This window comes from Mus musculus, chromosome 17 (genome assembly GCF_000001635.26).
Source record: "Mus musculus strain C57BL/6J chromosome 17, GRCm38.p6 C57BL/6J".
Taxonomy (NCBI): domain Eukaryota; kingdom Metazoa; phylum Chordata; class Mammalia; order Rodentia; family Muridae; genus Mus; species Mus musculus.
In genome coordinates this window covers 28,626,797-28,644,228 of record NC_000083.6, presented here as the reverse complement: position 1 = coordinate 28,644,228, position 17,432 = coordinate 28,626,797, and the positions used below count along the sequence as shown (strand labels likewise).

At 48.4% G+C, this 17,432-nt stretch overlaps 1 protein-coding gene across 11 annotated transcripts in view; it reads left to right on the top strand.

Annotated features, from left to right (window-relative positions):
- Positions 1-6,450, top strand: part of Slc26a8 (solute carrier family 26, member 8) — a 53,495-nt gene extending 47,045 nt beyond the window's left edge. For 5 of the 11 annotated variants that reach the window (XM_030249692.1, XM_011246387.3, XM_011246384.3 and 2 more), the window contains 3 exons: positions 1,659-1,713; positions 1,811-1,995; positions 5,537-6,446. In XM_030249692.1, the coding sequence (XP_030105552.1) occupies positions 1,659-1,713; positions 1,811-1,995; positions 5,537-6,061 (765 nt within the window). In that variant the 3' untranslated portion in view covers positions 6,062-6,446. The other 6 variants (XR_001782064.2, NM_001290320.1, XM_011246385.3 and 3 more) reach the window with 6 other exon arrangements.
- Positions 6,451-17,432: the final 10,982 nt, after the last annotated feature.

Here is a 17,432-nt window from a genome sequence, read left to right as displayed (position 1 = left end):
CTACAGACCTTTGCAGTGACAAAGCTCTACAGAAAACGAAATGGTCACCAAGATTTCTTCCACTAGTCAGCTGCTCTGCTTCAGGCAGTGCTCAGCCTGGAAGTTAGAAGAAATGACACTTCAAATCTGACCCTGTAGATCTGTCAGGCACCAGCAGGGTCTCCCCTCCTCCCGGTCTCTTCTTTGTTGCTGTGACTCTGGCGGTTCCCTCAGAAGTCTCTGCTTCTGCTACAGAGTAGAAGCAGAGCCGCATGGTTACTGAGCTGGCTTTGCTGTTTAATGCCTTCTTCTGTCAGACACACCTTGGTTCCACCCCTGTTCATGATGGCCCAGTTTAAACATGTGGGACACTCCCTCCCAGCTCTCAGGGACCTGCCCTGCTCCTTTGATGGTCATGTCCTCTTCTGACTTGAAGCCTTCACACTCCTGAAGAAGTAGGCTTTTCTTAAGGGCATCTGGCTCCTCTTTTTTTCTGGTCTGGAACTTACTATGTAGACATAGCAGCTGGCTTGGAACTCACACAGAGATCTACCTGCCTCAGTCTTCCAAGTGCTGGGATCTATGTGTGCCCCACACTGCCTGGCTCACACCCACAGTTTAAATTCAGACGTATTTGATGCTGTTTCCTTCTGGGAACTTTTCACCCAGGCCATTCAGCTGGGCTGCATTGCCGCCTTCTAGTCTTGTACTATAGTAACTTTAGAGTTGCTTAACCCACATTCTCAAACGCTCCCTGCAGGACCATGCTGAGCACACACACCTTTGCCTTCAGTTCTCCCAGCAGCCCCAAGAACAGCCCCTGTGTTGAAGACTTGGTGCTTCAGAACATCTGGCATCTGGCTTTTCCTGGCTCTCACCTGCTCTGTAGAACAGTGCCCAGCACCCGTCTCTTGCCTCCCATTCTTACAGAGGAACCTTGAATTCTGGCACCTACACTTGGCCTGTACAGATGGCTTTCTGATGGAGGCAAACCAGGATCCTTTGTCTTACAGCTATGAGACTCATGGTCTGCATCTATGTCCTAAAGGTCCAGGCTTCCTCATTCTTCTGTAATGGTTCTGTATACTCCTGTTGGAGGAAATTATTATATTCCACTTACCCTAAAATAATAAACATGGACTGGAGAGATGGCTCAGCAGTTTTCAGCACTGGTGGCTTCTCTTACAGAGGATCTGGCTCACACCTGTCTGCAACTCCAGGGGATTTAATACCCTCTCTAGCCTTTATGGGTACCAGGCACACATTGCAGACACACAGACTCTCACACATGTACATGAGTAAATATACAACTTTTTAGGGAGGATAGCTCTTTGTATCCACTCTCTAGACTGTTCCCAAGAGTATCATTGCCCATCTACCCAGAGGCTTCCTCATGCAGACACTCTCATCATGGAAAAAGTCTCCCCGGCTTGGAATTGTGAGCAGCCTTCCCCGTCACTTCCCACTCACTGTGAGATGCCCTGCTCGGTTTCTGTGTCCCCAGCCGTAGTACTCAGAAGCAGGAAGAAATACAACACCTCCCCCCCCAGCAGTGAACACCTGATGAGGAGTCAGACACCACCACCACCACCCCTCACCCCCACCCCTGCTGCTAGTTGGTGGCTGTTTCTGGCATGCATGTAGCTCTCTGACTCCACCCTCTCTCGCTCTCCCTGCAGATGTGCAATGCTTTCTACAATGCCAACATTTTGGTCCTCATTTCAGGGTGTCACAGTGAGTTGCCCTTTACCCTGGAAGTGAGTGTGTGTCTTGTGTCCCAGGGGCTCTCCTCTCAGGCGCTGACACCTGTGTGTTTGGGCTTGGTCTGTAGCCTCTGTGGTCAAGTCGTTTGAGAAGAATGATTTCTTTGATGAAGGCATCACGAAGGCCCAGCTCTTCCTCAGCCTCCATGACGCCGTGCTGTTTGCCTTGTCCAGGAAGTTCTCTGAGCCTTCAGACTTAAGTATGGATGAGACCGAGACAGTGATACAGGAAACCTACTCAGAGTCAGACAAGGTTGGATAATGTGGACTGTCAGGGCTTGGGGAGAAGTAGGGAGAGGGGAGTGTCTGATGTGCAGATGAAGGATGTCCAAGAAAGGCTGGGCTGCACCTGTGCCTGAATCTGTAAGCTTGTCCTGGGATCAGCTGCTAAACAGCAGAGACCTGAGCGTTCAAGGGCCCCCCTATGCTACAGTGTCTGGGTGTCCCATCCAGGACCCATCCCCAGCCAGCAGATGCCTCAGGCACCTCGTCCTATGGTTAGTGTCACACCAGTTACTAGGCATATGAAATTCTCCGCTAGACAGACTTTAGAGCATCCCCAACCAGCACCTCTGGATTGAGTCCTAAGTCTGATGAGTCTTCTAAGACACATCTGCTCTCCCAGGCCTTTGGCTATTATTTACACTGTAAAGAAGGACTCACTTGCCCTGGCAGTGGTGGCGCACGCCTTTAATTCCAGCACTCAGGAGGCAGAGGCAGGCAGATTTCTGAGTTCGAGGCCAGCCTGGCCTACAGAGTGAGTTCCAGGACAGCCAGGGGGCTACACAGAGAAACCCTGTCTCAAAAAAAAAAAAGACTCACTTATGATCATGCTAAAGAGGGAGACACACACATCAGCAGTTTGAACCATTCCTTACCCTGAGTAAAGACTTGATGGGCTCTGGGCTTCCCAGATGAGAGTCTACAAGAAAGTGAAACACAGAAAGGCACCCAGTGGTACCCAACAGTCAGAAATCGCTTCTCAGTCAACTCTTTTGTTTTTGACCTACTAGATTTTAATACTGTTTGCATTTTTACAACAAGAAAAGTGCTACCAAGCCGGGCGTAGTGGCGCACTCCTTTAATCCCAGCACTCGGGCAGAGGCAGGCAGATTTCTGAGTTCGAGGCCAGCCTGGTCTACAGAGTGAGTTCCAGGACAGCCAGGGCTATGCAGAGAAACCATGTCTCAGAAAAAGAAGAAGAAGGAGGAGGAGGAGGAGAAGGAAGAGGAAGAAGAAAAGTGCTACCATAATATGTGTTTTTAAACTACTCAGAGTAGTGAACAATACAGACTTACAGAACACAGCTCTTCTTCATGATCTCCTTCCCTGGCTTTGATGAGATGTGTTACAGGTTATGCGCCTTTGTTCTCCTAGAACAGTTTTCTCCCTTTCAATAAGAATTGAACATGGTGCTTCTGGTCTGCTCTATAATCTACTCTTGTTTATAAACCTCAGGGCTGTTCAGCCTCACCCCCACCTGAAAGCAAGAATTCTCCTGAGGTCAGGCAAGATGCCTCAGTGGATACAGGCACTGTTGTGATGCTTGACTCCCCAGGGAAAGACTTAGACATGATTCAAATTCAGGTTAAATGAATTGATGCCCACTGCTAGCATAAGGGAGCGAGCCTTAGAGCCTAACGCCATGGCATGCCTAAGGGGGCTAAAGGAAAGGGTGTAAAGAAGGTGGACGTCCTTTTCCTCTTCCTTTTCTTTTTCTCTCCCTTTTTCTTTTTCCTTTTCTTTTTCTCTTTCTTTCTTTCTTTCTTTCTTTCTTTCTTTCTTTCTTTCTTTCTTTCTTTCTTTCTTTCTTTCTTTCTTTCTTTCTTTTTTGGTTTTTCAAGACAGGGTTTCTCTGTATAGCCCTGGCTGTCCTGGAACTCACTTTGTAGACCAGGCTGGCCTCGAACTCAGAAATCCACCTGCCTCTGCCTCCCAAGTGCTGGGATTAAAGGCGTGCGCCACCACTGCCCAACTCCACATGGTGGAAGGAGAGAACCAACCAACATACTCCCAGAAGTTGTATTCTGACCTACACTGGACTGTGTGTGTGTGTGCACACACACACAAAACTTAGATGGAAAAAAATAAATTTAAGAATCCTCTTGACAGCTGGTTATCAATTCCAAAATCAGTCTTGAAGGTCACACACATATACACGCTCCTTTGAGTAAGTTCCCCTTTTTCGGGCTTGAGAAACTCTTTTCATAGAAGTATTTAATGAAAACGCATGTGGCTTGGGGTTGCTGTTGCTTTGTTTTTCCCTCAGTACCCCACTGTTCTGAGTAGCATTACTATAATACATCTGAACATTTGGTTAAGGAGTCCAGTGACATCAGCTCATGATCCCTAACTCATGATCACCAATAGGTGTAATAGTTTCTGTAATTCATGAAACTAACACTCATCCACTGTTTTCTATGTTACAACTCTTTCTTTCCTATTATTTCCTGTTATGTAAGTCAGAGTCCCCAGGACCAGGTGAGCTGAGTGACGGCTGTGGCCTTGTTCCTGGGTGGATGGGAGAAGCTTCTGGTGTATGGGCACTAAGGACAGGCATTACTGTGGCTTCCAGTGGACATATGGCCAGGGGTCTCTAACAAGCACCCTTCTGCTCACCTGACATTCCTTTCAGGACTTACATTAAACTGTCCCCCAGCCCGACAATTAAGGAGGAGACTCGAGGAAAAGTAAGCTTTATTTTATATTAAGCTCAAGTTACTGACAAACATACAGATGAATTTGAGACGGTGGAAGGATAGATGGACCTGCACATCCAGGAAGCTTGGGAGCCTGAGACTCAGGGCCATACAGATGGCAACAAAATTAGGGACCTATATAGAATGCCCTATAGGGAAAGTATAGGTGGAAAGGAAATGAGCCTAGGATCAATGCTTGTGATGTTTAAAAAGCCAGCCGAGGCCGAAGAGACAGCAAAGACCCCACAAAATAACAGAAGGAAGAAGGACAGGTATTTCAGAAGGGAGAAGGAGGGAACATTGCACACTGTTCCTGCAATATGACTTCATGTCTTGGGGGCACCTGCTATGTGAGACTCACATATCCGATACTGGGGACATGTAGAACAGGCTGTGCTCTATATCAAGGAACTTAGAGTCTAGCTAGGGATAGGTTTGTATGTGAGGGGGCAGTCGGCTCACAGAGGAAGCTGGGAGCCCTGCTGTCCATCTTTGCTCTGCATCTAGAACACGTGTACACGGACAAGATGGAGATGAATGAGGGAGGCAAAGCTCAAGAGACGAGTGTAGTCAGGCCGTTCCTGGCCTCAGGAAGGCTGGAATCAAGAGTGGGCACCGCAGCTGGAGAGATACTAGTGAAGGCAGAGAGGCCAGGCTACACGCACAGCCTTACAGCGCCTTAGATGTCAGGATTGTGTTGGGGGTTGGCAACTGAGATCAAAAAGACAAGATATCTTGTAATACCCAGTCTAGCTAGAAAGGCCCAAGAGAGCAGAAGTTAGGCTTTGACTAAACCCAAAGAAGAGCGAATGACTAAGGCCCGGAGCAGACCTGCAGCAGACGAGGCAACAATAACCCATGGTTGTCAGGCTTGCCTACTTGGAAGTGAAGTTTTTAGGGTTTTTTTTTTTTTCCAAGACAGGGTTTCTCTGTGTAGCCCTGACTGTCCTGGAACTCACTCTGTAGACCAGGCTGGCCACGGACTCAGAAATCTGCCTGCCTCTGCCTCACAAGTGCTGGGATTAAAGGCGTGTGCCACCACACCTGGCAATTTTTAGGTTTTAACCCTTCCAAATGTGTGTGTGTGTGTTTCAGAATGGCAATCTGAGCAACCTAAGACTCAAAACGGGGAAGGCCATCATAGAAGGCTCCCAGCATGCAAGTCCAGGCTTCACCAAGAACCTGAAGCCTGGTAAGGATGACTTGGAGTTTGACCTGGAACTGGATCCCATGCTGTCTTTTGAACAGAGCAGTGGGATGGACCTCAATCTGGACCTAGACTTGGACTTGGACCAGTCAGAGCTGGACCCTGGATCTGAGCTGGATTCTGAGATCCAAGCCAAACCTGAGCTGGAACTAGAGTCGGAGCTTGAGACAGATGCCCAGACAGAGCCAGAGACAGAGGAAGAGCCAGAGCTGGAGCCAGAGCCAGAGCCAGAGCCAGAGACAGAGCCAGAGCCAGAGCCAGAGAGAGAGAGGAAGACCAGGACAAGGTCTCAGAGCCCCTGGCGGAACTACTTCACTGCTTATCGCTTTGGTTCTTCAAACTCCCAGTCTAGAGCTCCACCTCAGACACGCCCAGAAAAGAGAAAGCCACATAATTACCCCAATTCTCCCTAAAACAATAAGGATCCTTGGTAGGTGACTGCAAAATGCAGGCTGAGTATCTTGGCAAATCCCTCCTGCCCTACTTGGCATGACATCTAGACTGGGTACAAGCCACCGGTCCTGGCTCTGTGACCCCTCCACTTGCTGACTTCCTTCTTATTGGATTCTGGGATCACATGCCCATCATATGCCCAGGCTATGTGACTCAAGGTTGGCAGTTGTCTCTGGGTTCTGTCTTCAGGCTTTGCAGATTGCATCTTCAACAGATTTCCAGTGAAGGCCTCCCTGCACGTACTCTCTGGGAACTGTGCCAGCTTGTCTCTGAGTTCCTCCTCTCAGCTCTGCCTCCCTTTCTCCAGAGACATGAGACTTGAATAAAATATGGGACTGTACTTAACACTGAGATCTCACCTGCTTTTCTTTGTATCCCTCACCCTGTGGAAATGTCAGATGGGAGGGACTCTTCAAGGGAGCCAGCAAAAGGAAACCCAGGTGAGTTGGAGCTGACATGGAAGAGTTCTCACCATCCAGATGCAGCCAGGTTGCAGGCCTGGGACCCTGGCACCTGTTGAGCAGAGGGCTTTTACTGCCACTCTTCCCTTCTGCTGGTGTCACGGTTATTTGGTGGCACTAACAGGAAGGAATGGCGACATGACTAGACTCTCTCTAGTATGTCTACAGCTGCTCTTTCTTACAGGCATCCCAAGCCAACCTGAAGCCAGGATTTCTGGTGAGCCAGACTTAAAGTGTGTGATGGGTGGAGAGATGGACAGCTCAGCAGTTTAGAACACTGACTGCTCTTGCAGAGGACCCAGGTTCAGTTCCCAGCACCCACATTGGGTGGCTCGCAGTGCATGTAACTCCAATCCCAGAGAATCTGATGCGCTCTCCAGCGGCACTCCACACAGCTGCTATTCATTCAGACAAGCAGGCATACATACACATCGAGAAGAAATAGATAAAAGTTTAAAACTGATAGATACAAACCTACCTGAGGACTAGGAAAGGCCATCCTAGTTTTATTCAAATCCATCTAAAGTTTTCTTGTTTCTCTATTAAAAATAACTTAAGCCGAGAAGAGAATTACAGACCTATGATATACAGACATACCAAACCTTACATTTTACTTCCAGTCGATAAACATGACTCCTCATGGCTGGGTTCTCTGTTTCTCTTATTGTCAGATGAAAGATGCCTTGGGCTATGGAGGTGGCTCAGAGAAGAGAGCTGCTACCCAAGCACCAAGGCCTAAGTTCAGATCCCCCAGCACCCGTGAAAAAAGCTGGGCATGCCACCTTACACATGAAACCCCAGCCCTGGGAGACAGGAAGATTGGTGGTACTCCTTAGACGGGCCACCAGCCTAGCCAAAACATGACAAGTTTCAGATTGAGGGAGGTGAGACACCCAGGACCTTCCTCTGACCTCCATGGATGTGGTCACATGCATTTGTAGACATACAGTCACACACACATCCCTGATCACAGACACAACATATGTGTTCAGTTGTTACACAAGTGCTTGGTGGGCATCTATTCCACGCACTGTACCTCCAGCTGTGGTGACTCAGAAGGCCACCCTGTGACTAGAAGTCACGTCTAGTGTCTCCCTGAACATACATACCCCAGTGATCCTAACTCTCAGGAGGGTCTGTTGGGAAACAGCCCAGACCACTTGGCTGGTTGTAGGCTACCCTGGTTACACAATGTTGATTGTCAACGTGAGAGAATCTAGGAATGCGCCTCTGGGGCTTCTCCAGAGAGAACTAACTGAGGGGAGCCCTACCCTTAGAGTGCACAGAAGCCTACAGCCGACAGCCCAGATGCCAAGAGGTGTTGCTGCCTGCTTTTCACCTCCTGGGCGAGTCTATGGGCTGTGCCGCCAGCCTCTGTCACCTCCAGACTCCAGCTTCCTTGGCTTCCCACAGGGACAGACTCTAGGAATTCTCAGGCCTTCAGCCCCGGATTCTGAACTAAACAGCACCAGCAGATACACAGCCACTGTTAGCCCACCCTGCCCTGCCAGGAAAGCCAAGCCAATCTAATAAGTCCTCTGTGTGTGTGTGTGTGTGTGTGTGTGTGTGTGTGTGTGTGTGTGTGTGTGTGTATGCACGTGCTCTATCAGTTCCGTTCTAGAGAACCCTACCTAATACAGAAAGCCTGCCTAAAAAAGATAATCACTCTGAGGAGGTAGGATATATATTAGTTTTACGTTTCTGTAATGTCATATCTGAAGCAGGTTTTCTAGGGACATTTACTTAGCTAGTGATACGGGGGTTGGGGGGGTCACAGTCCTAAGATTGGGTACCTTCACTGCCCTGCTGTCTGAGGAGGGTCTATATGTATGGGATGCCACTTTAGAGGGATCTTGTGTGGAAGGAAGAGCCACATCTCCAGAAAGAAGACAGAGAACTCACTCGTTTTTTAAAAAGGTTTATTTATTTATTTATTTATTTATTGTTTTTCTGAGACAGGGTTTCTCTGTATAGCCCTGGCTGTCCTGGAACACACGTTGTAGACCAGGCTGGCCTCAAACTCAGAAATCCGCCTGCCTCTGCCTCCCAAGTGCTGGAATTAAAGGTGTGTACCACCACGCCCGGCTATATAAGTACACTGTAGCTGTCCTCAGACACACCAGAAGAGGCCGTCAGATCTCATTACAGATGTTTGTGAGCACCATGAGGTTGCTTGGATTTGAACTCATGGCCTTTGGAAGAGCAGTCAGTACTCTTACCCACTGAGCCATCTCACCAGCCCTCACAACAACTCACTCTTGAAGAAGTTCAGGTCCCTTGAGAACTATCCTAATTCCTAAAGGGAAGGTTTTCAACTTGTGGGTTGCAAGCCCTTTTCAGGGAGTGTTGACTGGTCCTTTCACAGGGTCGCATATTAGATGCCCTTCATACTGGATATTTACCTTACAATTCGTAACAGTAGCAAAATTACAGCTATGAAGTTATGAAGCAACAAGATAATGTTATGGTTGGGGTCAACACAACATGAGGTACTGTATTTAAGGGCTGCAGGTTAGGAAGGTTGGCATCCAACTGTTTTAAAGGGTCCACTCTATCTTTATCTTGGGGACTGTCTTAGTTTGGGATTTATTGCTATGAACAGACACCATAACCAAAGCAACATTTAATTGGGGCTGGCTTATAGGTTCAGAGGTTTAGTCCATTGTCATCAAGGTGGGAAGCATGGCAACACGCAGGCAGGCATGGTGCTGGAGAAGGAGCTGAGAGTTCTATATCTCAACCCACAGGCAGCAGGAGGTGACTGTGAGCCACACTGGGCAACACCTTGAGCATAGGAGACCTGAAAGCCACCCCCAGAGTGATGCACTTCCTCCAACAAGGCCTCACATTCTAATAGTGCTACTTGCCATAGGCCAAATATATTCAAACCACCACAGGGAACAAGCTTCCAACACATGAGCCCATGTTTCTCTGTCTCTCAGAGAACAGCCACACCACAGCAGAACCCAACACATGAGCCCATGTTTCTCTGTCTCTCAGAGAACAGCCACACCACAGCAGAACCCAACACATGAGCCCATGTTTCTCTGTCTCTCAGAGAACAGCCACACCACAGCAGAACCCAACACATGAGCCCATGTTTCTCTGTCTCTCAGAGAACAGCCACACCACAGCAGAGCCCAAGTCACCAGATTCCTTCTTTTATCATGTTCTCTCAGCATCCTGAACCCCTACTGTGTGCTAGGTACTACCCCTAGAATTAGAGATACAGGATAGAGAGAACTGGCAACAGTTACAAATGGCAGCGAAGGAAGGGCTTCCTGGGAGTGGTGGCCCCGGGCCTGTCATCCCAGCCCCAAGGAGGCATACATAGTAGGCTGCTTTTCTGGGATGTCCTGGCCCGCCAGCCTAGCCCTACTCAGTGAGTTCCAGGCCAGTGAGAGTGAAGGTGCATGGATGGTACTTACAGTAGGACAGCCACAGTTGTCTTCCTGCCTCTACACACACCCAAGCACACAAATGCACCTACACACCGGTGTACAGATACCTATGTACACAGTTATCTTTATGGATAGTAACAAACGAGCTAAGGAAATGGCCCAGTCAGCACAAGGTCCCGAGTTTGATTTCCAGAATCCATGTTGGAAAAAAAAAAAAAAAAAAAAGGTGGCTCACATTTGATCCCAATGCCGGGAAGAGGAAACAGGAGGATTCCTGGGTCTGACTAGCTAGTCTTAACCTGCCTGAGACTTTCAGGCTAATGAGAGACCCTGTCTCAAAAAAAGCAAAGAGGGTGGATGGAACAAGTCATATGTACACGTACACACACACACACACACACACACACTTAAAAACAAGTGAGTACTCACCCTATATACATTTCTCTCATAGAGGTTAAGAAAAGCCACCTGGGAACCTGCTGCACCTACCCTAAGCTCTCTCTGCAGCTCCAGGTCTGCAGGCTTTTCCCAAAATCCTCTCCTCCCCTAGTGAATTTAAGATGCCAGGGAGTCAGCAGAAACTGTGGCATCCTCTTAACTCTCTCCAGCTTCTTAGGACTCCCCAGTCTGCATCTCCCCTCCCGGCCCAGCTGTGACATCAGATGTCTTCACCCAAGGTACATGTTGGCGCTGGGCATGTGCAGAGCTGTACACTTTTCTGGGGTTTCCCAGAGTGAATGTTTTCTCTGGAGGAGGTCATGCTCTGGGGGAGGGACAGCATAGCACTCGGACTAGGCTGCTGGATGCCCTGACAAGTGCATTTGACAAGTGTCAAAGAGAAGGGGAATGAGGAACCAGGGAGGTAGGACAGGACTCTGGGGCCCCTTGCTGGAGAAGCCTCTTCTGTAAAAGACTTACAGAAAATGTGGAATGGGGACCACAGATACCAGTGAAGTCCTTAAAGACCACATACACTGAGGTGCATCCACTGGTTTCCATTCTTTCTCAGAAGCTGAGCCTCTGTGATGGCCTTGCACATGTTATACAGGATACACACAAGACAGTGTTGGAAAGGATGCTCCCCCTACCCCCACTCTGCTGGTGCACTAGTTTCCCCCACAGCCCTCTCCTAAGACTTACGTGCAGGCCAAAACAATGACCCTTTACCACATGCCAAGCTCTGGAGTAAACACTTTTCTAAGACTGAGTGCAAGGCATACAAAACTACAGTGACTTAGGGTGAGTATCCCCAAGCCTTCCTTCTAAGGGGTAAACACTGCCTCCGCAGCCCTCCATCTGACCCACTGTTTACTGTAGCAGGGGTTCAAGGTGAGTCCACACTTCTGGGCAGGTAAAAATGAAGGCTTGTGTCACCAAGAGGGGAAGGGGAAGGGTTGGGACTAAAGACAGGTCCTGTTTGCATAGGATGGCATAGACTCTGTATAGACACTGTGTATGCTCACTGCCCACTGCCTGTCCGTGAGTCAGGGCTATGAAGGCAACTGTCCTTTTATCCAGAGGAAGAGTCTCAGACAGGACTGTGCGCAAATGTCACTAAGAATTTCTACTTAGTTTGTACTCCAACTATTAGAGCCTCACTCTGTGAGACTTCTCCTTTTGGGAAAAGATGCCTTTGATACCTCTGGCCACAGGTACTTTCCAACCCTGTTTGCTTGAGACAGATTTTCTCACTGGCCTGGAATTCATTAAGTAGGTGCAGCTGGCCGGCCTGTGGGCCCCAGGAGTTCATCTGTCTCTTCCTTCCTAGAGCTGGCATTACAAGTGTGTATCACTTCCAGCTTTCTTCCTCCTCCTCCTCCTCTTCTTCTGCTTAAGATTTATTTATTTATAAATATGAGTACACTGTAGCTGTCTTCAGACACACCAGAAGAGGACATCAGATCCCATTACAGATGGTTGTGAGCCACCATGTGGTTGCTGGGAATTGAACTCAGGACCTCTGGAAGAACAGTCAACAGCCCCCACAAAGTCAGTGCTCTTCACTGCTGAACCATCTCCCTTTTTCTTCTTCTCCTCCTCTTCCTCCTCCTCCTCTTCCTCCTCCTTTCCATCTTCTTCCTCCTCCTTTTTATCCTCCTCATCCTCCTTCCCCCTCCCTCCCTCTTTCTTCTTATTTTATGTGTATGGGTCTTTTAGCTGCATATATGTCTGTGCACCACATGTGTGGCTGAAAACCATGGAGGTCAGGAGAGGGCATTGGATTCCCTGAAACTAGAGTCCTTGATGGTTGTGAGTAGAGGTGTGGGAATCAAACCCAGGTCTCCTGGAAGAACAGCGTTTTTTTTTAGATTTATTTATTATTATTTCATCAGATGCACCAGAAGAGGGCATCAGATCTCATTACGGATGGTTGTGAGCCACCATGTGGTTGCTGGGATTTGAACTCAGGTCCTTTTTTTTTTTTTAAACTTATTTATTTATTATATGTAAGTACACTGTAGCTGTCTTCAGACACACCAGAAGAGGGCATCAGATCTCTGTTACAGGTGGTTGTGAGCCACCATGTGGTTGCTGGGATTTGAACTTCAGACCTTTGGAAGAGCAGTCAGGTGCTCTTACCCCCTGAGCCATCTCACCAGCCCGAGCAGCCACACTCTTATGGACTGAGGTATTCCTTCAACACTCAAACAGACAAACAAAACGTGGATTCTGGGGATGGGATTGAACACAGATCCTTCTGCTTGCAAGGCAAACATGTTACTGACAAAACCATCCCCCAATCTTAAATCAGTACATAGGTACCTGTGTGGCCCCAGTGCACACGAGCAGCTACTGGGGCACACGCCCTCGTCTTTCATCTCCACAGTGCTCACCGAAGGCCTCCTAGGATGGTGAAAACAACAAGACTGCTCAGTGCAGGAACACAGGACTGGTGACTGGGTTGGGAAAACGAGTTTTGGTAACTGGGTAAATCCTGTTTACAAGTCTGGGGCTCCTAGTCATGGATTTGCAACACAATTCAACAAGGGCCTCTTGGAGTTGTCAGGTGATGGTCACTGAAACCTGTTTTAGAAGATTGTGACTTGGGGCACAATACCCAGCTAGAGTCCTAAAAGAACTAGAATAGGTAGGGGTTGACAATGTGGCTTAGAGGGTAGAGAAGTTTGTCACCAAGCCTGAAGGTTTGAGTTCAATTCCCAAGACCTGCATGGTGGAAGAAGACAACCAATTCCCACAATCTGCCCTCTGAACACACACACACACACACACACACACACACACACATTAAAAAACTAGTACTGATGCTGGGTGGTGGTGGCGCACGCCTTTAGTCCCAGCACTTGGGAGGCAGAGGCAGGCAGATTTCTGAGTTTGAGGCCAGCCTGGTCTACAGAGTGAGTTCTAGGACAGCCAGAGCTACACAGAGAAACCCTGTCTCGAAAAACCAAAAGAAAAAAACAAAACAAAACAAAACAAAAAAAAAAACAAAGAAAAAAGAGTTTAGTAAAAAAGATGTTGAGAAGCAGAGATAGGCCACCGTGTTTTTCTGTTTTTCTCTTTGCAGTTTTTCCAGACAGGGTGTCTCTGTGTAACCCTGGCTATCCTGGAACTCACTCCACAGATCAGGCTGGTCTTGATTGAACTCAGAGATCCCTCTGCCTCTGCCTCTGCCTCCCAAGCTGGGACTAAGGGCAGGCACCATCATCATGCTTTTCTTGTCAGCTGCTCACAGCCCTTAGTCCAATGCCTGGAGTTTAAACATTTGACACATGGCAGAAATGATTTGAAAATAAGAAAGGAAAATAATTTGAGGTCAGCCTGGTCTACAAACTGAGTTCCAGGACAGCCAGGGCTATATAGAGAAACCCTGTCTCGAAAAACCATAAAAAAAAAAAAAAAAAAAGGAAAATAAATCTAACATTGCATAGCAGGTAGAACTCAGAGCCCAAATATGCAAGCCAGGTGGGACATCTCTGTGAGTGTCCTAAGCTGACTTGACAATGCCCCTGCGACTACTGAAGGAATTAAAGCCCAATGGGGCACATCTTTAATCTCAGCGCTAGGAAAGCAGAGGCAGGCAGATTTCTGTGAGCTTGAGGCTAGCCTGCTCTACAAAGCAAGAGGGGGGTTCTAGGACTATACAGCTGGGACTACACAGAGAAACTCTGTCTTATAAAACAACAACATGGAAATGATTGGAATGTGGGTGTGCTTCTCATCGGTATAGTATGTGTAAAGTCCTTGGTTGACCCTCCACACTGAACACAAGCTTCAGGACCATCCCAAGCATCGTCAAACAAAGGGGGGCTCTCCTCCCTGGAAGATAAACAGGTTCAGCTTGCTCTCTGGTCAGTTATTCCCAAGCCAAGATAAGGAGCAAATCTGATCAGAACGCATTGACAAAAAAAACAAAACAAAAACAAAAACAAAATTGCCGGGCATGGTGGCACACGCCTTTAATCCCAGCACTCGGGAGGCAGAGGCAGGTGGATTTCTGAGTTCGAGGCCAGCCTGGTCTACAAAGTGAGTTCCAGGACAGCCAGGGCTATACAGAGAAACCCTGTCTCGAAAAACAAAACAAAACAAACAAACAAAAAACCAGAACGTATTGACAGCAAAGTGGTTGCCGATCAGTCCTGCAGAGTTCCCTAGTGGCCCTTTTCAGTTTATATATATATATATATATTGAGGGGACATACACCATGGTATGTAGGGCTCAGAGAACAACTTGTGGGAGTTGGTTCTCTCCTACCGTATGGATTCCTGGGTGGTCAGGCTCAGCAGCAATCTTGTCAGCCCAGTGATAGACCTTTCTAACACCCACCATCTAGATTACCAGGCAACTCCTCCCACTAGGGAGGCCTCATTCCATCTGTAATTGGAGATGGAACCTTGGACCTCACTTCCCTAGCAGGCTTCATTCCCAATCAAAACAAACGTGAAAACCCTAAGAGCAGGGTGTGGTTAGCTCAGGTAACTGGGCAACACCCTCTGCTGCCTCCCAGAGGTGCTGTGGGGCACCACAGTCTGCAGCCTCCGCACCCCTTTCTACTGTCTCTTCTTGTCCCTCCACTCCCACCCCACCGGACCAAGGCCTTTATTCCTCCATCTTCCCCTCTTCCATGCCTCCAACCCTTCACCAAAGCTCATTCCCCATGAGCTGCTTTGGGTGTAGCCACCTCCAGGACAGGCTTGACTGGCTAGTCTCCCCTAGCCTACACTGCTCTCCACCCTGGTAATAGGGTACACCCCCTCCTAACTTTAGATGGGTTTCAGCAGTGGGAGCCAGTTCTGGAGAGCAGGAGAGGAGAAAGACACTGGATGTTCGCTCCCCTGCGGTGCTTATAAAAGGGCACAGCTGTTATCATTCCTGGAGTTGTTAGAACAGAGCCAGGCACTGGCAGCCCCAGCAAGCCAGTCTCAGCTACCCATCCTCAACAGCCAATGAAAAGAGATAAGCCAAGTGAAAAACAGAAAAGGGAAGGTTCATTCAATGTGGCCACACTGAAACGAGAAACAGAGAGGCCCAGTGACCCCCAAGTCCATCTTTGGGGCTCTGATGTGAGGCTTAATGGAGGTCATGGGGTACACATAGCTGCATAGCTAAGCAGTCCAGGTCAGAATGTGGCCAGGTCAGAGTATAGTCAGGTTAGAGCTTGGCCCCGCCCATCACTGACCCAGTGCTGTCTGGGCTCCAGTCTCTCCTGCAAGGTTGTCAGGACCCTGTGAAAATGTTTTCCGGGGAAATAAATTCCCCTCTAGCTGTTACCAGGTGGTTCCTTCTCCCAGCATCAGATTCCTGGGGAAATTCCAGTTCCTTGGGGACTACCGTTTCAGTAGTCAGGATGGGCAAAGGGAGGGGCACAAGACTTTATCTCTCTCTCTCTCCGCCTCTCTGTGCACACACCCACACCCACTCCCAGGATTTCACGTAGCCCAAGCTGACCTCAAATGTGCTATGTAGCAGAGGGCAACCTTGAATTGATGAGCCTGCTGCCTCCAGCTGCACGTGCTGGGCTCACAGGCATGTACCACCACACCGGGCTCATGGGGATGAAACCCAGAGCTCTGTTAGGCTACATTCCCACAGGAATGTGTTTAGCATATCTTTTTTGTAATCAGGGGCCCTTTCTTACTATCACAGCTCTGTCCTGGATTGAGACAGAGGAGGGAAGGGAAGGAGCTGAGAGACTCTCCTACCCAGCTCTCTGGCGGACCCAACCCTGTCAGCACCTGCTTCAGAAAGAGCTTCCCATGGGTGTAGCTTCAGGACTCTTCTGCTGCCGACACCATAGCCCTGGCTTACTCTAGTGACTCCAGCAAACTAACACAGGCTTCCTCGGGGTTCTAGAGATGGCCCTTTCCCCTGTCCCTCTAGATCTGTGTGGGGTGAAAACTCAAGTTGATGCTGGGCCCTTGACACCTCAGCATCTCTTGTTGGCTTCCTTAACCCTATCCGAACCTCCATCCCTCCATTGATTTATTTATCTTCTGTTATCCTTATGTTCACAAAACTATCACAAAGGCAAGAAAAGTTTCCTTTAGGGACCTCCATCTACGCAGTGAGTCTTTCCTGTCAGCAGAAAGCATCTTGGTATAGCTTTGGTTTCTTTGTTGCTTTTGTTATCTAGTAGGATGGAGGGACGCCGTAGGGGACTTGCCACTTTGGATTTAGTTTGTATTTAGTGTAATATTCTGTCACCTTCAAGATGAAAGAACGCAAGCCAGGCATGGCTTTTGCCTTAGTCTCAGCCCTGAATAGGAAGAGGCAGACTCTGTGAGTTCAAGGCCAAACAAGGCTAGTTAGTAAGATCCTCAGTCAAAACGCAAAACAAAAAGAGATAGAAAATGTAGCTGGGTGTGGTGGCACACACTTATAACCCTAGTACTGCAGAAGCACAGCCATGAAGCACAGGCAGGAGGATGGTGAGGAGTTTGAGGCCAGCCTGGGCTTCATAGCCCTATCAGGACCCTATCTCAAGAGAGCAGGAACAAGGAAAAGGACAGGGTTAGACTGGAGGACACACCTTCAGGTTTAAGTGATCAGATTTAGAAACTGCCTCAGCAGTATTGGGGGAAGACTACAAGAACAGCCTTTGCAAGTGTGTTACTTCAAGAAGAATGGGATGTTTTTCAGAAATTAAATTCTGACACCGCCCATGAGCAGCCAAAAATATGATGGCTTTTGCTGTCTGAATAATTCCACTCTTAAAAAGACTTGCAGAAAAAAAGGGGGAGGAAGCACGTGGACCCAAGAGGCAATGGATACCAAAAAAAGAAAAGAGAGAGAGAGAGAGAGAGAGAGAGAGAGAGCCACCACTCTTTGAGACAGGGTTTCAAGTAGCACAGGCTAGCCTTGAATGGCTCTGTGGCCAAGGATGACCTTGAACTTCTCGTCTTCCTGTCCTTCCCTGCCCAAGGCTGGGCTTACAGGCACCACCTCAATTCTAAGGAACTCAGGTCATCCTGCTTGCTAGGTACTTTATCCACAGAAACACCTCCTCAGC